This window comes from Triturus cristatus, chromosome 10, assembly GCF_964204655.1.
Source record: "Triturus cristatus chromosome 10, aTriCri1.1, whole genome shotgun sequence".
NCBI classification, from domain to species: Eukaryota; Metazoa; Chordata; class Amphibia; order Caudata; family Salamandridae; genus Triturus; species Triturus cristatus.
The window spans coordinates 139,055,351-139,081,350 of NC_140593.1; the positions used below are offsets into that span (position 1 = coordinate 139,055,351).

Genomic DNA, 26,000 nt, shown 5'->3' on the forward strand with positions numbered 1-26,000 from the left:
CCTCCAACAGACGCACTAACAAGAAAGCCAGCTGGCTCACCGCGGATCTCCAGGCCTCCAAGCAAACCTGCAGAAAACTAGAGAAGAAATGTCACCGCGAACAGACACCGGACAGCTACGCAGCCCACAAGACCGCCATCCGCAGACACCATCACCTCAGCAGATCCGCCAAAAGGGCCTCCTTCAAGGACCACCTCGACAACAACGCGCACAACAGCAAAGAGCTCTTTAACATCATGAAGGAACTCTCCAACCCCAGCTCCAACACCAACGACATCCCACCATCACAAGACCTGTGCGACTCCCTTGCCACCTTCTTCCATCACAAGATCGCAGACATCCACAACAGCTTCAACAACCTGACCGTCCCAACAGCCACCAACACCACAGACCCCACGAACACCACCCACATCGATCCCCTACTCACTTGGACCAACATAAACGACAACGACAGACCCATGCCCACACCACATGATCAACAAAGCTAGCGCCACCATCGCACCCCACCTCCGCAAGGCCATCAACTTCTCCTTCGAGACCGCGACCTTCCTGGAGAGCTGGAAGCACGCCGAGATCAACGCCTTCCTCAAGAAACCCATGGCGGATCCGAGGGACCTCAAGAACTTCCGGAAGAATCTCCCTGCTCCCGTTCCCTGCAAAAGGTCATCGACAAGACAGTCAACAGACAGCTGACCTGCTACCTCGAGGAGAACAACATCCTGGATCTGTCCCAGTCCGGGTTCCGCAGCAACCACAGTATCGAAACTGCCCTCATCGCCGCCACCGATGACATTAGGGTCCTGCTGGACAACGGCGAAACCGCAGCCCTCATCCTCCTAGACCTATCAGCCGCCTTCGACACTGTCTGCCACCGCACCCTACGCACACGCATCCAAAACGCAGGGATCCGAGACAAGGCTCTGGAGTGGATCACCTCCTTCCTCTCCAGCAGAACCCAGAGCGTCCGCCTCCCCCTTTTCCGTTCTGAAGCCTCCGAGATCATCTGCGGCGTACCCCAAGGATCATCCCGCAGCCCTACATTGTTCAACGTCTATATGGCACCGCTCGCCCACGTCGCCCGAATGCACGACATCTTTTACGCCGACGACACCCAGCTGATCCTCTCCCTCACCGCCAAAACCAACCTCCACAAAGGAATGAAAGCCATCGCCGAGTGGATGAAGAACAGACATCTGAAGCTGAACCCGGACCAGACGGAGGTCCTCATCCTCGGCTCCACCCCCTCAGCCTGGGCCGACTCCTGATGGACGACCGCACTGGGAGCAGCACCGACACCTACCGACCACACACGCAACCTAGGGTTTATCCTCGACTCAACACTCTCCATGGCCAAGCAAGTCAATGCCTTCTCGTCATCCTGCTTCAATACCCTCTGCATGCTCCGCAAGATCTACAGATGGATCCCCACCGAAACAAGAAGAACAGTCACCCAGGCCCTCGTCAGCAGCAGGCTGGACTACGGAAATGCCCTCTACGCAGGTGCCTCGGCTAAACTCCTGAAATGACTACAACGCATACAGAACGCCTCTGCATGCCTGATCCTCAACATCCCTCGCCACAGCCACATCACACACCACCTGAGAGACCTGCACTGGCTTCCCGTCAACAAGAGGATCACCTTCAAACTCCTCACCCACGCACACAAGGCACTCCACAAAACCGGACCAGCATACCTCAACAGACGACTCACCTTCTACACCCCAAACTGCAAGCTCTGCTCCGCCGACCTCGCCCTCGCCACCGTCCCCCTCATCCGAAGAGTGACCACCGGCGGCAGATCATTCTCCCACCTCGCCACCAAGACCTGGAACATCTTCCCCATCCCCCTACGGCAGACCAAGGACCTAATAACCTTCAGGAGGCTACTCAGGACTGGCTATTCGAGCAGTAGTAGCACCCTGCCCCCCCCAGCGCCTTGAGACCCTCACGGGTGAGTAGTGTGCTTTACAAATGTTCTGATTGATTGATTGATTGACTGACACTGATCAGCAGTGGCAAAGTGCCTAAAGCATCTAAGCCAGCAAAAACGAAATCCAGCACAGCCTCAAAAACACAGGAGGTAGCAGCAAAAAAGTCAGGGAAAACCATGCCAAGGATGCCAGGTCTAACAGCAGTCAAGGCTTGCTTCAAGAGGTGATGGGGCAAAAGGAAATTACGCAGCAATTACACACAAAGAAAATCAACATCCAGTGAAGGCAAATACATACAAATGGATAGCTCTTTATTTAGATATAAAAAATAAAGAGTAGTTAAACTAATACTCAGAAGAAATCTGAAGGCCCTTATCTGCTGGTGCAGAGATGAAATGTTCAGTGTTATTGTACTACTGGGATGTTTATCCACTAGTGCCAGGTTTTGAAACAATATCACACAGCACAAAGTTTCCAAACAATTTAGTCTTTTAGCAATTAAGTTCTCTAACAGATAAACCAATGTCAATTCATTTAATGGATGTTAATAATGTATCTCATCTGGAACCATTTTTCAAAGGAAGGTGGATCAGTGGGTCGGAGCCCGTGGTCCCATTGGTCTGTTATCAACCACTGGACTGGTTGCTACTCAAATGGGACAACAGGACACCCTAGTTGAGTGTTATGGAGCAACCACAACATATTGAGAATCATAAGTCATTTAATGATGGCTTTAATGTTTCTGAGTTCAAGGAAACCAGACTCAGCCTCCAGAACACAACGCAAGAGGAAGGAGGATCTCAAAAGGATACCCCATGTGCAGGGAGTGTAATACAGGTGGCCGCAAACTTACAGTTGGGCGTAAGTGATCTTATGCAGGCCATGTTTCTCCCTAGCACTGAGTCCCAAGCTCAAGTGCTCACTACTGATGGACTAGAGGGCAGTTATTTGAGGAGAAAGGGATGTTGCTCGACAACCAGCACAGTTTTTCACGTCACCAGGACATTATTAATGCTCTTCATGATGCAGATGTTGCAGATGTTGCAGTGATGCTTCTGTTGGGTAGGCTGCAAGTCCTCACGAATCTTGCTCATTGATGTTGTCCTCCATGAAGGTCTGTCTCAGTCAGCTTTGGCTCTGGCTGATCGTCAAGGGCCGGGGATACTCCAGGCAGTACAGCTCTTCTTCGTCCAAGAAGAGCACAGAGACAGAGATTTCCCCTCTGGATTTAGGCTTCTTCTCAGCTCTGTGGAGACTACCAACTGAAGGTCTTCCCAGCTACTGCTATAGAGATGCAACTGAAGTCAAAGGCAGTGACTGGCAAGAAGTCTGTGCCATGGTCAATATCCATCACCATGGAGGACCATAGCGGGGAGTTGGCATTCCACTGACCAGGCACCGTCTAGAGAACATCTACTTCTTAGCCTCTTGGTATCACCAGTGAGGCAAGATCTACACACTTGGCAGTCGACAGGCGTAAGTCGAGACTCTGCCTGGAAAAATATACTCCATAAATCTTTGTAACAGGTCCTGGCATTCTTCTGTGTATGTTTGGGAAGCAGGCGCTGTAAACTGGGGCTGCATGCATTAGTCTTTCTATTTAAAGTTGCAGTGCTTAATTTGTAAAATAAATAAGTGAATAGATAGAAGGGACTTAAAGTTTTTCTAACAAGTCTGCCGCTGGTGCAGAATTAAAGGCTGCCTCTTTCTTCCACAACCCTACACTTCCTGTCTTTTTATGTAATTCAAGCCAATTCATTTCATGCCTTCCTGCTCCCTCTGCCATTGTTTTACTATTTTTCTCTTCCAACTTCTTTTTCATGCCTTACTCTCACTTGGTTAAAATCTGATGATAAAAAATAAGTCCAGGCCATCAAAAGGGACCAGCACTGGCAACCAGTCACACAAATTAAGCACTTAGAAATCGGATTTGCCACAAATGTCATATCAGAGACTATTGTAGGGGTGAAAAAATTATCGATTAAAACAATTTGGGATTTTATAATTACACTTGTTATGACATTATCTTTGAGCGAATTTGCGAGAGACTAATAATCAAGCACATGTGATAAAAATCATATACATTCCGTTTTGATCTTGGTTTTATTGTTAAATTGCATAATATAAAAGTGGCTCAATAGTTCATTAAAACTGTTCCAGGAAAAACATAGGACAGAGTTGCTTTTATTGACATACCTGTGAAAAGTAATCGCTAACACCTTTGAGGGTCTTTTGACCTAGAGAAGAGTTTTATTTTAATTTTATTTTTTTGCAAAAGGAGGACATATCACTGCTGTTCTTGGCAACGGGGTTTGGAGTTTCTATTTTGGCCTCTAAAGAGAGACTTGATGCCAGAACTAACGCAAGTTTCTAGGAATTATTAATTTACAATTTGAGAAATTAAATTAGTCGACTAGCCTTTCCAGTAAATCCATTGCCCTCCGATAAGTTAAGCGGTGCCAAATATTACAAAAATGTAACTTGGGAAAGCTCTAAACGTTTCTGGGACTGCTACAAAGGTTATCATCAGCAGTGCAAAAGCCTCCCCCAGGACCACAGTGTGCAAAGTAGGGCAGTACTCTTGGTACTAGCTAGGGATGAAAGAAAATCATACAAAAAGGCTTTTTTTATTCTGGTATTTTTGAGATAGTTGGCGCAAGTTTTGTAAATTTGATTCCTAATTGCTTTTTGTCATACAGCGGGTAAAATACAGCTATAGATAAGCATATTTTCCTTCTGACTAGGAAGCAGTTTTTCACAGGATTTGGAAAATATATTTGGATACTTTTCTCAAGCGCGCCTTAATTGCCTCTTTTTACATATGTGCATGAGGTCTGTGCTGTTCCCTACACCCTCTTTCCGCCTGATCACGATGCACTACTTTTTGTCTGTGTCCTCTTACTTCTAAACTTCATGTCGACAATTGACACCTTGGTATCATCTCCCACTAACTTACTGTCATCAGACACTGATTCTCGACATCTTCCACATTGAAATGTACTGATATTTGGTTTAATTGACTTTTGTTTGTATGTTTTTATTGCCACCTGTTTTCTACACTTTGACATTAAGTACCTTTATGAAAAACTCTACCAATATCAATAACTGTCTGTAATCCACATTACAATTATGCAAAATTCGAATTGCAGATGTATTTATTTATTCATTTCAGATATTTGTAAAGTGCTGCTTTGCATTCAGCAGGTGTAGATAGAGTTGACCCGGGTGCAAGGCAGGAGCCACTATAATGTTCAGATGCTGCCCTCTTCATAGCAGGTCCTCAGCTAAAAAGCAGTCTGAGCAAAGTAGGTTTTTGGAGTTTCCTAAGAAGGTAGAGTGTCTCTCTCTCTCTCTGTCTCTCTCTCTCTCTCTCTCACTAGGGTTCAACTCATTCCATACTAGTCTGGTTCCATTTTCTCCTAGAGAGCGGCCACCATGTTTTAATGTTTGAACCCTCATCAATTCATCAGATGCCTAATCAAAGGGTTGTTCCAGGGTGTAGTAAAAAAAAAAACAAGGAGTTTTACTATCTTTAATCCATCACCAGTGGACCTTGGGTGAATGGCCAGCCATGCTAGAAGATGACTGGCTTCTACTGCCATTTTTAACAGACCTACCTGCACCATTTGAAATTTCCAAAAATAAAACAATGGATAGTAAGATAAAAAATATAATGGGCGTTGCATTCTGAAATTGTAACACCAGGGATCTTGTGATAGGGATAAGATATTTAATATTTTTTAATTATGTGGCCACTAATGCATTTTCAGGCTGTGTAGAGCCCTCATAGAGGTGGTGGCAATGCGTTGGTGGTACCACCGGGTCATGCAAATCAGTACACTCTGAGAAGGAATATGGGTGTAGCCATTACTGGACGCCACTTAATGAAACATCTCTTCCTAGCATTAATCTGAGTCTGAAGATGTAGAGCTGCAGCAGTGGGATCATGGATAAAGCCCACCCCCTCCTGCCGTGAACAGGAAGAGGATGTTCTGTTTCACACAGTGATATCTGTGATGGTGGCATATTAACATCGTTGGCATTGATATCAGCACTGCTGGTGATAGCTCAACTTGATTCGGGGTCATTGTTACACATCGGTGGGACTGTTTTCACAACTTAAGCAGTGAGAAGTCAACTGAGGAAAATTAAGTGGCACATGCAGGGTAACGCATGGGAAATGAACACCTTCAGAGTGGGCGTGTTACAAATGGAGATCACCCGCTTGGCATGTCTTTTCAGGCAGATGCACACAGTCCTCTGGACACACCAACAGGTGTAATTCTGTGAATGTGAATTGTTTAGAAGTGTGAACAATGCATGTAACAAAATCTTTAAGTGGCTTGATCTGTGGATCTCTTCAAATCTCTTGAATCTCGTCCAGAAAACTGATGACTCCCATAAACCAATAAAGGTTTATTCAGCTCCGGACTAAAGGGATAAACACACATCTTCCATGATCATACTCCATGACGCTCATGAGGCTCTCACACCAAACCAGAAATTGTGGTCATGCACATTTTAACTGAGCAACGTCCTCTTTTCAGCTTCAAACAGTTGAATGCAGAAATTCAACAAGTGTACAACTTTTAACACAGCTTTGTTGCCAATCACAGGATTCGTTTTTTGACTTATAACAATTGTAGAACATTTTGTGTTATTCAGAGTTAGTCAGAGTGATGGAGAGCAAGGTCACTGGAAGATTGAGTAGTAGCAAACTATGTCAATGATTTACCAAGTTAATACAAGTGCATAAGAGAAATGAAATATCCCAGGTATTTATTTAATGGTATTTATTAAGTGCAAACACTCATCCCCATGGGGATATCATGGCGGTATAACAGCCATAGATTGTGTTTGCTAATCGCTGAGGAAGAGGCCATAAGGGGTGGAATTAGTTATAAGGGAAAGAGCCAAGTCTTAAGTTTCTTTCTGAACCTAATAGTCATTTGATAGTCAATTGGTATTGAGGCTTTATTGGACTTAAGTGGGCCATACAGTTGGCCTCTTTAAAGGGTGGTTCAACTGCAACCACCACCAGCCAATCCTGACACGCGTGCAATCTTCAAGTATCATTCTAATGTGTTGCCTCCAAATCTGGAGCAGATGTATGGGTGGTCCTTATCAACCAAACTGAAAAGAGCAATGATCTTTCAGAGGGACATTATTCCTCGAGTGACTGTGCTGTTCATGCAGAGTTTCTGTCCATCACACAGGTTAGTAAATTACACATGAACAGATGTCCTGCTGTGAAGTAATAATGCTATTGGATATTGTACAAATTAGTGTTTTGGATCATTAGTTTATGAGCTCGCCATATAAACTGTCTCTCAAAACGATGGAATCTTTACCCTCTACATATTTGAGATGATTGATGATGGAACGAGGTTTCTATTTCTCAATCTTCGGGGGTTATAATCGATTAACCCCCCCACACTGGTTGTATGGATCTTTGATGGTCGACAAAGAGAAATGAGGAGCAATCATCTATAAACAATACATCATTAAAGATTTAAATTGGGTAAAAAAAAGAGTCAGTGTGAGTTGAAGGGTTTTATTTTCAAAATATTTAAGTTTTCATCTCTTTATTTATTAGTCATGAATCTTTAGATTTCAGCATTAAAAGTTAATATAATCCATCAAATGATATTTGATTCAAACGTAGAACTTAGGGGTCCATTATGATGGAGGGCGGATATCCTCCGCTGGGCGGGTAGCAATCGCCAGACCGGCAGCGGACATCCACCCAGCATCGAAGCCCTGAACACCGCCGGTCCGATTAGCATTGCGGTCGTGACTGTAGCGTTGTGATTTTCCACCCGCCACTTTTCCGCCGGTTGCAGTCCGCCAGCTTGCCTGGCGTGCGGAGCTGAACCCCAACAATTGTGGTGGATCAGAGCCAAGCACCGCCGGCACGATTATGATGCCGGTGGTAGCCAGATTTCCGGGGCGGTGGAACCGCCATGGAAAGGCATGCGGAGAATGTCTCCGGGGGTCCATTGCGGACCCCCAATGTGTTGGAGGGGTGTGTGGGTGCACTGGGGTACCCCCTTCATGTCCCTGTACCAGGTGGCAGGCACTGTGCAGTGCCTGCAACACAGTGCAGGGACATGCAGGACATGCTTGTTTCGACATCGCGGCGGTGCTGCTGGCAGCACCGCCCCCCACAATGTTAACCGCCGCTATCCGAAGGTCGTGGTCGTATTTCCACTGCGGAGCATAATAATTGGACCGGTGGTTTTCCCGCGGTCCTGGCGGGTGGTGTTTTCCCGCTACCATGGCGGTCGGAGTGATTTTCCGACCGCCATGCTAATAGACCCCTAAATGTTTGTCAAGGTCACAGTCAAAATAGCAATAATACAACAAGTGTGTTCCATTAAGGAAACTCCCTATTCTAAAAAAACTGGAATAATGAGAGGAAAGGTGTCAGTTCAGAAACCCATAAAGGTTATTGGTGACAGAGTCAGTACGCAAGCATATAGCCTTTGCATTATAAGCTGTAAAGTATTCTCAGCTCAAAAATAAAAGCAGACAATCCAAGGAATGATCCCAAAAAGCAGTCTCACATAAAAAAGATATCAGAAACTCAAGAGATGAGTCTCCGGTCAGAGAGTCGGGGAAGGAATATGTGCCTACTCTAGGAACAAGCACTAATATAAACACACAAATTGTTGCAACATTATTTTCTTTCATCTTCTTCATCCACCAATAGAATACCAGTTTCTCCTGGAAAGAAGTTTAATCCCCATGTTCTCACCAAAGCAGAACAGGTTTTCAGATATTATTCCTTGAAATGTTACAAACTTGTTTTCTTGTGATCCAAAACTTCTTCCCATGAATCAGCCTTCCTGTCGTTTTGTCTCCTCCTGGTAAGAACCTCACTATCAGTTGTTTAATACAAAACAAGGGTCTATTCCCTGGCTAACAGTAGGCTTCTAAATCCGCAACATCTGCAGTAAAGAGAAGAAAAACATTTTGCACAAATAACTATTCAATGTGAAAAACAGATCTTTCAGTGTTAGTACATTATTTTCCAGTTAACATGGCATTGACAGTTAGACTAACTTAATTCAGCACTTTATTTACGTGCAGGCATATAAAACTTAAGTATGATTACCTACTAAAAATGATTTTCATTTTAGCATGAATTATTTTGAACGTAAACTTGTGCACATTACTAATAAATGTTTATAATAGCAGATACAATTCGCTGCAGTATTTTATTTCAAATACAGTAGTTGGACTTATTTTTTCAAAGCCTCGTGGCGATTCCTCTCCATTGCCCTCTTTCCCATTGTTGGAAAGGCGTCCGCCGGAAGGGGGTTCGATATACGACTTGCCCACCCCTTTGACCCACCTCTCCCAAGTAAGCCGAACCAGGCGCGCACACCCTGATCTACAATGTGAGCAGAGGGACACCACACGTATTCTTTGTAGGACGATAAGTTCTTTTATCGATGATTTCAAAGGATCTTTATGACCCAAAAGGCAAATAGTACAGCAGTGGCACAACGTACCACAAATCAGTTGTGGGGAATGGGGGTAGCGGGACAGTCTTTCAAGATAGTGTCTCTGCGAAATACCCTGCGGAAGCTCACAATCCTCGAGCTGGAGGGTGTCGTGTCTCTGGGCGATCTCTTACCGAGTCGTCCTCAAGGGGAGCGCCGCGAGTCTCTCAGCAGGCACAGGTGGTCGGAGTTCAGGAGCCGCGATTCCGTCAGCAGGGCTCAGATGGTTCAATAGCTGGGGGCCGCGAGTCACTCAGCAGGCCTAGGTGGATCAGGGTTCGGGAGCCGCGACCTCGTCCGCAGGGCTCAGATGGTTCAAAAGCAAGAGGCCGCGAGTCACTCAGCAGGCCCAGGTGAATTCAGCGTTCAGGAGCCGCGACAGCGTCAGCAGGCTCAGATGGTTCCAGGTCTTCTCTGTCCTTGTTTCTCCGGCACCCCTTGTTATACTCCGCTGGTTCTTTGAAGTCCGGAGTGCTCGCAGAGGGGGGACTGGGGTGACGGAGGGGGTTCGGCGGGATTTCCTGCCGCTCACTTCTTTGGTCTTTTCAGGTGGGTCTGGGAGGGACCCCAGACGCTCGGTAGGGGAGGCGCCTGCTCCCCAGGGGCCTGGTGGCCGATTGAGTCCTCCCGGGGAAGGCGACCCGAGGTGTGACTGGGCTGGCGCCTCTGGGTCTGGCTCGAGGGTTCCCGCTCCCTCGGTTGGGCATGCGTAGTAGGGTGTTGAGTCTGTCAGGTCTCTGGCCGGCCCGTGGATCGGGGGTGGCTGGGGCGGCCGGAATCGGGGATGTCGTGTCTTGAGGGTGGTTGCAGGTTGGCGGGATGATGGAGAGGGCAACGCCGTGAGGCCGGTCTCACACGCGTCCCCCCCAGCTGAAAGGCGTGGAGAACTACCCATCCACTGGGGGGTTCTCCTCGCCGAAGCGGAAGAACCGGGACAGGCCGTCGGCGTTGGCATGATCCGTCCCGGGGCGATGTTCGACAGTGAAATCCATACCTTGGAGAGAGATGGACCATCGTAGTAGCTTGGGGTTCTCCCCCCTCATCCGCATTAGCCACTGCAAGGGCCGGTGGGCCGTCTGTACTCGAAAATGGGTTCCGAACAAGTAGGGCCGCAGTTTCTTGAGGGCCCAGACTACGGCAAAGGCCTCTCGCTCTATAGTACTCCAACGCTGCTCTCTCAGCAGCAGCCTTCGGCTGATGAAGGCTATGGGCTGATCAATGCCCTTGTCGTCGAACTGCGAGAGCACGGCCCCGATGCCATGTTCGGATGCGTCGGTCTGGACCACGAACTCTTGGGAGTAGTCGGGGGCCTTGAGTACGGGAGCGGTGCACATGGCGGTTTTCAAGGCGTCGAACGCCTGCTGGCACTGGGGGCTCCACTGCACCTTCTGCGGAAGCTTTTTGGAGGTCAACTCTGTGAGGGGCCCTGCGATACTACCATAATTTTTAATGAACCTCCGGTAGTACCCCGTAAGGCCCAGGAAGGCCCGAACCTCGGTCTGCGTGGAGGGGGGCTCCCAGGACTTGATGGCATCGATCTTCGGCTGGAGGGGGGCGACCTGGCCGCTGCCCACCTGATGCCCCAGGTAGACCACGGAGCCTTGTCCGAGCTGGCATTTGCTGGCTTTCACTGTCAGGCCCGCTTGGCGCAGGGCCATTAGTACTTGTCGGAGGTGCTGGAGATGCTCGTGCCATTGAGAGCTGAATACGGCGATATCGTCAAGGTACGCTGCGCTGAACTCCTCGAGTCCGGCCAGGACCTTGTTCACCAACCGCTGGAACGTGGCTGGGGCGTTTTTCATTCCGAACGGCATGACCCTGAAGCGGTAGTGGCCATCTGGCGTGGAGAAGGCAGAGCGCTCTTTCGCCCCTTCCGTGAGAGCGATCTGCCAGTACCCGCAGGTCAGGTCGAAAGTGCTGAGGAACTGGGCGGCCCCCAGGCGGTCGATGAGCTCGTCGGCTCGGGGAATAGGGTGAGCGTCTGCGCGGGTGACCGCGTTGAGCCCCCGATAGTCTACACAGAATCTTAGTTCGGGGGCGACCCCTGGGGAGGCGGCCTTCGGGACCAGAACCACCGGGCTGGCCCAGGGGCTGTCGGAGGGCTCGATGACCCCTAGGTTGAGCATTTTCTGTACCTCGGTCTTGATGCAGGTGCGGACCCGGTCAGGCACCCGGTAGGCTCGGTGTCTCACAGGCGGGCAGTCACCGGTGTCCACGTCGTGGACACACCAGTCGGTCACCCTTGGAATGAGGGAGAAAAGGTCTGCGAATTGTCCGAGCAGCTGGCGGCAGTCGTCGGCCTGCTGGGGGGTGAGGGTGGCCGACAGTCTCACACCCTACACGGAACCGTCCAGTTCTTTTGTGCACAGGAGATCGGGCAGGGGTTCAGTGTCTTCTTCTGCCCCCTCATCGGTGGCCAGTAGCAAACTCAGTTCTGTCCTTATGAAGTGGGGCTTGAGACGGTTTACGTGGAGGACCCGGAGGGGGTTCCGTGGGGACTGTACGTCGACCAGATACGTGACCTGGCTCTTCCGTTCGACCACCTTGAATGGACCAGTCCATTTGTCTTGTAGGGCGCAGGGTCTCACCGGAGCCATGACCCAAACCTGCTGGCCCGGCTGGAACTCGACCAAGGTTGCGTTCTGGTCATACCAGCGCTTCATTTCTTCTTGGCTGGCCTCGAGGTAGCGGGTGGCATGGTCCACCAGGACGAGGATGAATCTGTGGCCCTGGGCGGTCTTCGGATCCAGGGGTCCCACGATGTCGATGCCGACCCGCTCGAACGGGGTACTTACAACGGGGAACGGTTGTAAGGGAGCTTTGCGTTTTCCGCCACTCTTCCCACTGCCCTGGCACGTGAGGCAGGACTTGCAGTGTGCTTCTACATTCGCTCGCATCTTGGGCCAATAGAAGTGGGTCACCAATCGCTGGTATGTCTTGTCTTGGCCTAAGTGTCCTGCCAAGGGTACATCGTGGGCCAGGCCCAGGAGGAGGCTCCGGAACCGCAGGGGTACCACCAGTACTCGTGCTGCGCCTAGCTCGGCTGACTTTTGCTCGCTGTAGAGGAGGCCATTGTCCCAATAGACCCAATGGGTTCCGGTTTGATCACCGGCGACCTGGGCTTCGGCTTGTTGTCTAAGTCCCTCGAGGGAGGGGCAAGTGGTCTGTTCCTGGCAGAACTCTTCGCGGGAGGGCCCCCATTCGCCGTGCCACTGGGCCAACTCGGGCAGTTCTTCGGGTTCCATCGGGGCCTCTGGGGCGGAAGGTTCCGGTCCTTCCCCTGGGTTCGTGTCTCCTTCTTCCTCGGAAGGAGGGTTGTCTGCTTCTGGTAGGGGGTCCCTGTTCTCGGGGAAAGTGTTCGGTAAGAGGGCTTCACCGCCCCTGGAGGGGGCCACTCGTGCGGTCATGGAGCGCGTGGTGGCGCAGACCCATTCTGGTAGGCCCATCATCTCCAGGTGGGCTCTTCGTTCCACTTGCCCCCACGGGGAACTCTCCAGGTCGTTGCCCAGGAGGCAGTCTACCGGCTGCGAGGTCCGGACCGCTACCTTCAGTTCTCCGGAGACCCCTCCCCACTCGAAGGGCACCAGGGCCATCTGGCAGAGGCTCTCAGAATTGTCGGAGGATACGACCGGACAGAGGGCCCCGGCTAGGATCTGGTCTTCGGAAATTAGGCTGCGGTGGACCGCGGTGACACTCACCCCGGTGTCGCGAAGGCCCTCGACTCGGTGGCCGTTGATAGTCACCTGCTGTCGGTATTTCTCTGTGTTGGCGGGCAAGGGTGTCCCGGGGACCATTTCTCGATCACCAAGGGAGACCAGGGCCATGGCCGCCGGTTCCCATTCCTCGGAGTCTTCCATTTCTTCCCCCAGAGCCACGGAGGCCATCTGCCGGGTCGTGGGGTTGGTCGTTGTGGTTCGCTGATACTGGGGACACTGGGGGTCATTGGCGTAGTGTCCGGGCTGCTGGCAGCGGAAGCAGGTGATCCTAGCTCGTGGACCTGGTCGTCCTGGGGCTCCGGTGCTGGCTGGAGACTGGGCCGAACCCGCCGCTGGTGGGCTGCTGGGGGGGCTGGTGGAGGACCCCCTGGCAAAGTCTCTTGGTCGGCCGTGGTTCCCTCCGCCCCTCTGGTGGGGGGGACCCTGACTGTTGCAGCCGTAGTCCCCCACGGGGCCTCGGGTGGCCCGGGTGTTCACCCAACGATCAGCCTCAGCGGCCAGCTTCCGAGGGTCGGTGAGTTTACTGTCTAGGAGATGCTGGCGCAGTTCTATAAAGCAATTGGCCGCTAAATGTTCCCAGGCGATCAGATCGAACAGTTCTTCGAAGGTGGAGACCTTGCTGCCCTTGATCCACCCGTCCAAGGCTCGGCTGTAAAAGTTCACGTATTCGACCCACGTGGTGCCCGGTATCTTTTTGCAATCTCGGAACCGTTGTCGGTACATTTCGGGGGTGAGTCCGTACCGGCCCACGAGGGCTTCCTTCATGTGGCTGTAGGAGTTCATGACCGCGGAGGGCAGATCGAGCAGAGTGTCCCTTCCTTCGCTTAAGAACCGGCCCCATAGGCCAGCCCCCCAATCCTTCTGCAGGACTCGGTGAGAGGTCATGGCGACTTCGTAGGCTTTAAACCACTGCTGGATATCATCGTTCTTATAATACTCCTTGACCACATCCTTGGGGATGTGAACTTTGGTTTCCCCGGCGGGAGCGGGCTGGGGATTCCCGGGCGGCTGTGACTTTTCGTGTCTAGCCCGCCACTCAATCTCCTTCAGGCCGCGTTCATGTTCTAGCTGGAGTTTCTTTTCGTCGTGCTCCCTTTGGAGTCTCTTCTCTTCGAGTTCCCCTTGTAGCCGTAACTGCTCGACGGCTAACTTCTTCTCTGCCAGTTTTATCTCTCCCTCGATTTTTAGTTTTGCCAGTTCCAGTTCGTGGTTGCGGCTTCTCTCTCGGTCCGCTAGTTCCTCGGAGGACAGGTTCCCCTCTGGCCCGTTGTTTCTCGCCGGGGTGCTTGTTTGTTCATGGGTAGAGTCTCCTTCCGTTTGGGTCGGGGGCGCCCCCGTCTCGACCCAGGCTTTCAGTACTTTCTGGAAGTCTTCCTTTGTGCTCAGTCCGGTGGTAGCGATGCCAAGGTCTTTGCAAAACTGTTTTAGTTCTCTATGCGTGTAATAGTCCAATTGATCTTCTCGGAACGGTGAGCTTATTTCGGTACCTGTGGCACCCAGGGAGGTTTCTCCTTCCATTTCTGTTTTGGTAGTGCGTCAGTCGTTTACTGCACGCTCTCCTTCGGTGTCGGCTCGGATCCCGTCGTCTGCCACCAAATGTTGGAAAGGCGTCCGCCGGAAGGGGGTTCGATATACGACTTGCCCACCCCTTTGACCCACCTCTCCCAAGTAAGCCGAACCAGGCGCGCACACCCTGATCTGCACTGTGAACAGAGGGACACCACACGTATTCTTTGTAGGACGATAAGTTCTTTTATCGATGATTTCAAGGGATCTTTATGACCCAAAAGGCAAATAGTACAGCAGTGGCACAACGTACCACAAATCAGTTGTGGGGAATGGGGGTAGCGGGACAGTCTTTCAAGATAGTGTCTCTGCGAAATACCCTGCGGAAGCTCACAATCCTCGAGCTGGAGGGTGTCGTGTCTCTGGGCGATCTCTTACCGAGTCGTCCTCAAGGGGAGCGCCGCGAGTCTCTCAGCAGGCACAGGTGGTCGGAGTTCAGGAGCCGCGATTCCGTCAGCAGGGCTCAGATGGTTCAATAGCTGGGGGCCGCGAGTCACTCAGCAGGCCTAGGTGGATCAGGGTTCGGGAGCCGTGACCTCGTCCGCAGGGCTCAGATGGTTCAAAAGCAAGAGGCCGCGAGTCACTCAGCAGGCCCAGGTGAATTCAGCGTTCAGGAGCCGCGACAGCGTCAGCAGGCTCAGATGGTTCCAGGTCTTCTCTGTCCTTGTTTCTCCGGCACCCCTTGTTATACTCCGCTGGTTCTTTGAAGTCCGGAGTGCTCGCAGAGGGGGGACTGGGGTGACGGAGGGGGTTCGGCGGGATTTCCTGCCGCTCACTTTGGTCTTTTCAGGTGGGTCTGGGAGGGACCCCAGACGCTCGGTAGGGGAGGCGCCTGCTCCCCAGGGGCCTGGTGGCCGATTGAGTCCTCCCGGGGAAGGCGACCCGAGGTGTGACTGGGCTGGCGCCTCTGGGTCTGGCTCGAGGGTTCCCGCTCCCTCGGTTGGGCATGCGTAGTAGGGTGTTGAGTCTGTCAGGTCTCTGGCCGGCCCGTGGATCGGGGGTGGCTGGGGCGGCCGGAGTCGGGGATGTCGTGTCTTGAGGGTGGTTGCAGGTTGGCGGGATGATGGAGAGGGCAACGCCGTGAGGCCGGTCTCACACCCATTCTCCAAGGAGCAGCTTTTCTATCTCTTGAAACTACCTTGCTCCTTTTATCTTGAGGTTTTGCGCTGCTTCTGTGAGTCTGCTAAAATGATGCTAATGACTAACCCTCAGGATGATCTTCACATCACCACACCTGTTGCCTTTGAAGCATATTGCAATGTCGCAGCAAATGAAGGAGGCCTGGTATTTACATGACCGTAGCTATCCATTAGGTTCTAGGCTTTCTGCTGATTCGCATTCCAGTTTTGCAAAGGGAAGAGGACCTCAGAGGTCATCAAACTAAAATCCCAATTAGTTTCTTCTTCAACAGACTAGGCCCCTGCTGCTCAATCACGTTGGGGCACCCTGAATGTATAAAAATCAAAATCTTTATCAGAATGAGAGAGAAGTGATTGTGAAAGCGAGTGTGTAACTGAGTGAGTGAGTGAGTAAGTGAGCAAGGAGTATTTGTTAAAGTGAGTGAGTGAGTGTGTGAGTAAGTGAGGAGGGGTTCTGAAAGTATCAGTGAGTGATTGAGTAGTGTAAGTTAAAATGAGTGAGTGTGTAAGTGATCCAGTGAGCTAGCTGATTACTGTGAGGGAATGCACTAGTGCATGAACAACTCCTTGAGGAAGATAGTGAATGAGTGATTCAGATTCAGTGGACAGGCAGGCAAACGAACTAGTGAACTAGTGATTGTGTGAGAAAATAAGCTACACAGTGAGCGATCTAGTGAGTGAGCCAATCAATGCAGAAATGAGTGAATAAATATATGTAAGTGTATAAATGAATGTGTAAGAGTGACCACACATGAGTGAGTGGGGCAGCATATGAGTGAGTCAGCAGGTGAGTGAATGATTGAGCCTTAGTGAGGGATCTCATATTGCACAAAAATGCAACCTGAATTGCACCTCGGAGAGGAATAGAGCTCCCCACGATACAATCAATATATTGTTCCTTTACATAATGTAGAGTAAGCAATTCAGAAGAATGTAAGGTGTCTAGTTACTATACTTAAGTAATGGTTGTTAATTAATTTTAATTTTCAGGAACCAGGACCACTGCATCTCCCACCACTGCCTCCACAAGAGTCACCGGCCGCCCCTCCACTACCACTGCAGGCCCCGGCCCCTTTGTTTCCACAAACTCCACCACAAATACCACCTATGTGAATGGTACGTCTAATATATTAATTGTGTGGCTATGTTTATGCTGCCCACCGTGGGAGGTTGAACCACCTATGAACTTCATCTGCGAGATATACCAATTGAATGAACAATTGTAAACCCTTTAAAAATTCTGTGCCTGTGGACTAGTTCCTCCTAATTCACCACAATAGAGTAGGCACAGTATAGGCTTTTTGACTGAACAACAGAGTGTAGAGCAGGCTTCTCCAACGGGTAGCTCGTGAGCTACTGGTAGCTCTCCAACTACCGTTAAATAACTCTCCTGTGTGCAGTCCAGCCTAGTTTGCTTGAATCAATTACTATATGTCTACCAAGACTGAAAAGAGTAAATTTGAGGCGAAAATGTGTGTATTTTGTATAATTCATTAGCTAATGTTAGGTGAAAAATGGTTGAATTTCCAAAATAAATATAAATCTGCTATTGATTGATAATTAATTTGGCATTGGGGAGACGTATTACTAACATTATCACCTTGGTGCCAGGAGCACTGCAGCTATGGCTGTTATGTATTACCCCTGACAAGGCACCCCAAATGGGCAAATTATTTTTTATATTACTGCTGGCAACACTGCCTGATGCATGGACATGTATACTGCTTATGAACGTGCATCGTGGGGCGGCTAATGTAATCTGGTTTGATGTGTTCACTATACTAAAGATTAGTACCTCAGGATGATTTCCATTGAACATAAGTAGCTCTTACTGGCAAAAAGGTTGGAGACCCCTGGTGTAGAGTGCCACCCGGTCTCTACAGAGGACACATGTATCCACCCACCCTAGAGGCTGGGCGCGGCCGACAGGGATAAATGAACGGGCTGTGGACTGCTCATGGCTACACTCGCAAGCAATCAGAGAAGTGTGTGAGGTCTCGTTCTTTAACCCGCTTGGACCGGGGCCTGGAGCCCCGGCCTCCGGTCACTACACAGAGCATGGGCAGGCCTGTGCCTACTTATGTAAATGCAGTCGCTGGACAGCCCTGCCTCATATTGTTTTGTCATTTGCTGATAATCTGCCATTTTAAATTTATTTGTGATTTGAAATGTATCTGTTTTAGCATTACACCATTTTATTGTGACATTGCCTTCCTCTTAATTGTATACACCAGTTGTGAACTTGTGTATTCCTATGTTGTTACTTTGGTTTTTTTAACATTTGACATTTGTGTCTTTTAATCCAGACTAGGGATTTGAAGACGTGCCTTTTGCTCTTTAACCGGATCTGTTTTGATTGCTTTTTCCCAAGATCGTATACATAATACAGAAATAAGAAAAGAAAAACAAAAAGAAAAAGAAAGAAACCACAATTAACAAGAAAACATTAGTCAGTGGCAAGAGTTTTTCTCGCAATATATCTGCAGTATGAGTTATCGTTCAACAAGCGTTTAGTGATCTGTCTGTTTTTTGTTGGTTCAAGTATCAGCTAACAATTTTCATAATCAGAAAGGTAAGTGAGGAAATAGGAAAGATCTCATAAACAGTAATACTCCAGAATAAAAGGAGAGCCCCAGTTCTCCAAGTCTTCTACTATGATTTTCGGCATGAATGAATGAATGAATGAAGTGAGTTTTGTCATGCGCAAACTTAGCCCAGTGGGCGTCAAGGCACCTAAATCAAATAATGCAGCTCGCAGATCAAATCAGTAATCTCTTAATGGTAAGCCTTGATAAAATACCACGTCTTAAGGGCCTTTTTAAACAAATCAATTGAGGGAATAATTTTAACCTCAATTGGAAGAGAATTCCAGAGCTTAGGGGCAGCAACAGAAAAAGCTCTCGCTCCCCATCTAGCTAGTCTTGTGAGAGGCACTACCAATTGAGATAGACTAGCAGATCGAAGAGATCTAGTGGGGATGTAGCGAGTAAGCAAAGACCCAAGTGCATCATCAGAGCCAGCCACTAGGGCTCTGTATGTAAGGCAAAGAATCTTAAAGGAGATTCTATACTGAACAGGGAGCCAATGAAGATCTCTCCTAGCAGTCGTGGCTGAGGATGTTAAAGGAAGGGCCAAAACAAAACGTGCTGCAGCATTCTGCACAATTTGCAGTCGATGGATAAGGCCTTTGTTGGACTCCACATAAGGAGTTACAATAATCAAGCCTGGAGCCCACAAGGGCGACTGCAATCTGCTTCCGGGCATGAGGTGAGAGATAGTCACGGATCCTATTTAGAATCCTGATAACACCCCAGCAAGTGGCCATTGTCCTATTTACTTGGGGCATCATAGAGAGTGAGGTGTCAAAAACCACGCCGAGATTCCTGGCTGATTGGGAGGGGGTGGGGCAAATACCGAGGGATGAGGGCCACCACTCATCCGACCAAACGTCTCGGTCTTTCCAGAAGACCAGGACCTCTGTTTTATCACCATTTAACTTTAGGGAGTTGATAATCATCCAGTCTGCTACCAGCTGCATACAAGACCTAAAGCTAATGGCGGATGTATGGACAGAGGAATGGGCCAGTGACACCATGATCTGGGTGTCGTCGGCGTAAGACACCACCTCCATCCCCTGCGATTTTACTAGTCTAGCAAGGGGGGCCACATAGATGTTAAACAGGGTCGGACTCAAAGCCGACCCCTGTGGCACCCCACATTGCAATGACTTGGCAGGGGAGAGAAAGTTTCCGAGCTTCACTCTCTGTTCTCTACCCAGAAGAAAAGAGTTGAGAAGATCCAAGGCCGATCCAGTAACCCCTGCCTCCCTAAGCCGAGATGTTAAAATGGCGGGAGACAGGGTATCAAATGCGGCTGTAAGATCTAAAAGGACCAATATTGTGGTTTGGCCACAATCTACTTTGCGTCGAATGTTGTCTACAACAACGGTGAGTGCGGATTCAGTACTATGGTACTTTCTGAATCCGTGCTGGGTGTTATCAAGATACTCACTGGTCTCAAAAAAGGTAGAAAGGTGGGAATTGAGATGGGCCTCCAATATTTTTGCAGGGGCAGGAAGTAGGGAGATAGGCCTAACATTTTTGAGGAGGCCAGGATCCAAAGAAGGCTTCTTAAGGAGAGGCTTCACAATAGCCCTCTTCCAAACAGATGGAAAAGAACCCTGAGATATAGCCCTATTCATAACTTCCAGCATGAGAGGAAGAATGCTGTTTCTACATTCCTTCAATATTTTTAGCGGTAGCGGGTCCATAGGGGAGGAAGATTTAGTCCTATCAAGTAGGAGATTCAATCCTTCCAAGGACAAAGAGGGAAATTGCGTGAGTGATTTGGAAGGTCCTTCACCCAAAGTTTCCAAGCTAGCTATAACAGAAGGGATGTCCTTATCCAGAGAGTGGCATTGGATTTCTAGGGCAATATGAATATCCGAGATTTTACTATAGAAGAAGTCAGAGATGTTATTACAGAGAACCTGAGAGCTGACTACCGGATCAGGGAGCTGAAGAGAGCAGAGTGAGTCAGCAATCTTAAAAAGTTCTCCAGATGAAGTTAGGGAACTTGTAAGACTGGAGAAATACTCCTTCTTTTCCACCACAACTCTCAATTTGTAGTCCCGTAGAGCAGATTTATGAGCCGCTCGATCTTTCGGATCCCAGGACTTCCTCCAACATCTCTCGCTACTCCTACATCTCTGCCTGAGAAGTCTCAGGTGTTCAGAGAACCAAGGTGCTGTAGGTTTCTGTCGAGCTACATATCGAAGGGAGGCGGGGGCAAGCTTTTCCACTACATTAATAGTAGCATCCATAAGTTCTTGAGCTGCCTCATCCGCATCCTTCAAGGAAAAAGATTTGGAAATCCGGATATTAGAAACAATAGTATCATCAGTGATGTTTCTAAAGTTTCTCCTAGGAATAAATGGGGTGTCGATACGATTAGCTAAGGACAGAGTGGGGAGAGCAAGTTCAAATGGTACTGCAAGATGATCTGTCCAAGTCAAAGGCAGAGGCAAACCGACAGATATCCTAGAATCACTAGTAAATATTCCATCAAGAATATGGCCTGCAATATGTGTTGGACTGTTCACCAACTGATCGAGATCACAAGCTCCAAGTGACTCGATTAATGTCAGGGCATCCTTTGAGTTGATTTCATCGAGATGGAAATTGAAATCCCCGAGGATGGAAAGATCAGGTTTTCCAAAATAAGGTTCTAGGATTCTAATGAGATCTGAGGGAAAACTAGCCCTAGGGCCGGGTGGCCTATAGATAAGTATCCCAGTGAAAGAAACAGAGGGGGTACAAAGAATGCAAAAATAGAGTGCCTCAAAACAATCTCCAGGCATTGATAGAGATTTAACAGTGCAAGAGAAAGAGGATTTAAACAGAACAGCTATTCCTCCACCTCTACGCAGAGCTCTATCCTGCCTATGGAGAGAATAGCCCTCAGGGATGGCCAAAAGTAAATCATGTCCGGAAGAATCCGAAGCCCAGATCTCCGTGATAAAAACCCAGTCGGGCTGTCTATTTTCCACAAATTCGTGGAAGACAATATTGTGCTTGATCAACGATCGGGTGTTGATTAAAAAGCCATTTTTAGGTTGCAAAACGGACAGGCGCCCTGAACGCGAATAAGATCTAGTACCACTAGGAGCAGGGCACCGAAAGGGAGCCCTGCATGTCATGCATCGCTGGGAGTATAAAATACATTCAGGAGAGAAACGATGAGAACATCACTGCGCTGGTGGTTTGTATGTCAGAAGTTCCGACAAGGAGTATTGCCTAGGTACTCCCTGCAGAGGAAAGGAAGTTCTCACCGGGTCACGCCCGCCCTGCAGCACGTCCTCAGCGCGGACGGGCTGAACTCAGGCGTAACTCCGGCGGAAGTCCGGCAATTCCGCTGCGCGATGACGCTGCGCGTGGGCATGGCTGCTATTTATGCAGGTTGCGCCTCCTAAATGAGGACTAGACCACAGAGTATCTCCCCCCTCACCTAATATGGCCGCCAATCGAGACAGTGGCGAGGGACCCGCGAAGTGCGGTGATTTCAAATTATCGTGCAGGTTAGGAGGACAACAAGCAGGTATGCGTGGCCGGCGGGGTTTAAAAACAGGGGCAAAATGGTATTAACCAAAATTAACCTAAAAGACAAAACGGGAATATGTTAAATATCCGCAAGAGCTAGCCAATAAGCAGAGCACTGCAAAGAAATGCGCAAGGCTGAGTAGAAGCTCGCTGGTAATTTGCCTGCTATTTATGCAGGTTGTGCCTCCTAAATGAGGACTAGACCACAGAGTATCTCCCCCCTCACCTAATATGGCCGCCAATTGAGACAGTGGCGAGGGACCCGCGAAGTGCGGTGATTTCAAATTATCGTGCAGGTTAGGAGGACAGCAAGCAGGTATGCGTGGCCGGCGGGGTTTAAAAACAGGGGCAAAATGGTATTAACCAAAATTAACCTAAAAGACAAAACGGGAATATGTTAAAAATCCGCAAGAGCTAGCCATGAGCAAAACGAGGGCTTGTCACTCTGTCCAAGCCCGGAAATGCAATTTATGATTGCAAGATGTCCAGCATTTAAATTTGAGAGATGGAATCAGTCCTGTAGGTAAGTTCTCAAGGGTTCTCATAGGTCTTTGGGTCTCGCTGATGAATTTGGAGCATAGCTTATGTTTTAGCATTTTCGTAGCATGGAGCCAGTCTTTCATCTGATGCACTGGTACATGCTTAATTTGAGCCAGTGGTTTCTGGTGCTGGGCACCAATACTTGATTGTCAACACTGGCACTTATGACAGTCTGCCATATGCTGGTGCTGTTTGTCTAATTTAGAGATAAGCACAACAACAGTTGCATTAGAAATGACTAAGAGCTGCTCCCAAAGACATTCTTATAGCTTTGGGGGCCTGTAATAGTCTGAAATGTCACACTTGTAAGAGTGTTATGGTTAGTTGTTGTGTTGGTATTTTCATTGCCAGCGCCAGCACGGCAGTTGGTAGTGCAACTTGCAGTGGCCGGCTAACGAGGGCCCTAGCACTTATTATTTTGCAAATTAAGCAATGCACTGGTCCCTTCAGGGTCATCTTTGCTACTCCGAGTTTTGCCAGAGGTAAAGCCAGCACTGCCACCCTTCTGGCAGATTCAGGCAAATCCCAGCAGTGCTATCAATGTGGGAAACAACCTTTACAATGCAGGCATCACATTGCGATGCCATTACAATGCAGTTCACGCAATGCCATTACTACGCAAGTCATTACATCGACTTGCAGTAGATGGCGTGCTAACATCAGAAATAGTATAGTTTACTATTCCAACACCTTGCCTACTGTTACGTAGGCCGGAGTTGGAATAGTAAATTATTAGGGGCTTGCGGAATTTGCGAAATTCAATTTTGCAAATTATCGCGAAAATGTTAAAAATCTCTGCAAACACGCGGAAATATCGCGAAGATGCGGAAGTTTTTTTCCCGCCCGTTCGCGGTATTTTCTGCATGGTCGCGGCTCGCCAACTTACCCATGCGGTTGCTCGCGGGCGCGGCCATCTTGTTTTCACTTGTCTCGCGGTGCATGATCGCGAGAAGAAAGACGTGAACGCGCGACGCATGACGTTACTGCGGGCGCGAACTGTCGCGAGACAGCGCAAATGGCTACCAACAATCCAACATTTCGTGGAGAACGCGACCGGATCGGGAAAACTTGTCGGCAAACGTGGGGATTCAGGTAAGGCGATCGCTCGCATGCGAGAATGTATTATTTTACAGCGCGAGCAAGAAACAAATTATCGCTGAGCTGCGGAATGTGGAAATTTTGACATTTTCGCGCTTTCCGCGGAACGTGAAAATGCCAAATTATCGCAATTTCCGCGAACGGAGCAGAATTTTGGCCCAGGCCTATAAATTATACATTTCTAATGTCAGCGCGCCATCTACTGCAAGTCGATGTAATGACTTGTGTAGTAATGGCTTTGCGTGGTAACAACGCGTTCGTTGTAACAACCGCTTTGTAATGGCACGCAATATAATGACTCGCGTTGTAACAAGTCGTATTCAGCAATGTAGGCTCTGCCACGTAGTTGCCCATCTTGCAGAGTCAAGTCACTACCTGTTTTCAATATTGCACAATATTCTGGGACACCCCCGCGCCGCACGGCCACCAGCTGCTGCGTGTGCCTCCCCGCCTTCTGCCTCGCTGCCCCGGCTCCGCCGCGTGACCACGCCCCCTGACATTGAGCGGCGTGGTCTGTGCCAGCTTCCTGTCTGTTGTTGCCATAGTGATCTGCTAATTTGTATTGTATTGCATTGTGCTGTTTGCTGTTTGCTGTTGTTTTTCTTTCCCCACTTGTGCCTGATATCGCCTTCGTTTTTTCTTCACGCACCCGTCTCCCCGTTGTTGCCATAGTGATCTGCTAATTTGTATTGTGCTGTTTGCTGTTGATTTGTTTTCTTCCCCCACTTGTGCCTGACCTCACCTTCGTTTTTTTCACGTCCCCGTCTCATCCCTCCCCGCTCCCCGCTTCCCGCCATCACCGCTAGCCCCACCCCTTTTCTTTGTGTACCCTCCCCGCTCCCGCCTCCCAGCTGCTCCGCCCCCCCCGCGCACTTGGCCGTATATGGCGACCGTGCGACGCAGGTGAGTGTGACCCAGTTCTGGGACACCCCCGCGCCGCACGGCCACCAGCTGCTGCGTGTGCCTCCCCGCCTTCTGCCTCGCTGCCCCGGCTCCGCCGCGTGACCACGCCCCCTGACATCGAGCAGCGTGGTCTGTGCCAGCTTCCTGTCTGTTGTTGCCATAGTGATCTGCTAATTTGTATTGTATTGCATTGTGCTGTTTGCTGTTTGCTGTTGTTTTTCTTTCCCCACTTGTGCCCGATATCGCCTTCGTTTTTTCTTCACGCACCCGTCTCCCCGTTGTTGCCATAGTGATCTGCTAATTTGTATTGTGCTGTTTGCTGTTGATTTGTTTTCTTCCCCCACTTGTGCCTGACCTCACCTTCGTTTTTTTCACGTCCCCGTCTCATCCCTCCCCGCTCCCCGCTCCCCGCTTCCCGCCATCACCGCTAGCCCCGCCCCTTTTCTTTGTGTACCCTCCCTGCTCCTGCCTCCCAGCTGCTCCGCCCCCCCGCGCACTTAGCCATATATGGCGACCGTGCGACGCAGGTGAGTGTGACCCAGTTCTGGGACACCCCCGCGCCGCACGGCCACCAGCTGCTGCGTGTGCCTCCCCGCCTTCTGCCTCGCAGCCCCGGCTCCGCCGCGTGACCACGCCCCCTGACATCGAGCGGCGTGGTCTGTGCCAGCTTCCTGTCTGTTGTTGCCATAGTGATCTTCTAATTTGTATTGTATTGCATTGTGCTGTTTGCTGTTTGCTGTTGTTTTTCTTTCCCCACTTGTGCCTGATATCGCCTTCGTTTTTTCTTCACGCACCCGTCTCCCCGTTGTTGCCATAGTGATCTGCTAATTTGTATTGTGCTGTGTGCTGTTGATTTGTTTTCTTCCCCCACTTGTGCCTGACCTCACCTTCGTTTTTTTCACGTCCCCGTCTCATCCCTCCCCGCTTCCCGCCATCACCGCTAGCCCCGCCCCTTTTCTTTGTGTACCCTCCCCGCTCCCGCCTCCCAGCTGCTCCGCCCCCCCCGCGCACTTCGCCATATATGGCGACCGTGCGAACGTGCAGCGGGCGCACCGATTGTGCGCCGAAGGCGCGCCAAAGGTAAGCCCGTCTACGCCCGTCCGCGCCTGGACCGCGCCCAGTGCCAGCAACCCTGGCCCTCGAAGACCCCGACCGACCCGCCTGACGTACACCGCCGCCAACCTCAGCGCACTCAACGCCGGTCGACTCCCAGGATGCTACCAAGCCACACCACGACGCACCCACGGACCCTTCAGCTGCCACGCCTGCAAGTTCACCTGCATCCGGACCTGCCCCGCACCTGCACCCGCCAAGTCGAACACCAGCAGCACCCACCTCAAGTGCATCCTGCTCAACACCCGCTCCGTCCACAGACACGCCATCGAACTCTGGAACCTCCTCGACACCACAGCCCCTGACGTTGCCTTCCTCACGGAGACCTGGATGAACGCCTCTTCAGCACCCGACATCGCCATCACCATCCCAGAGGGCTACAAGATCA

General features: G+C 49.9%; 1 protein-coding gene across 1 annotated transcript in view; it reads left to right on the plus strand.

The window, feature by feature from the left end:
- The window catches only part of LOC146789044 (collagen alpha-6(VI) chain-like), a 788,523-nt gene that overhangs the window by 362,475 nt on the left and 400,048 nt on the right, over positions 1-26,000 (plus strand). Inside the window, exon 4 of the mRNA XM_085631022.1 lies at positions 16,851-16,976. Coding sequence (XP_085487148.1) covers positions 16,851-16,976 — 126 coding nt within the window. The remainder of the gene's footprint in view (positions 1-16,850; positions 16,977-26,000) is intronic.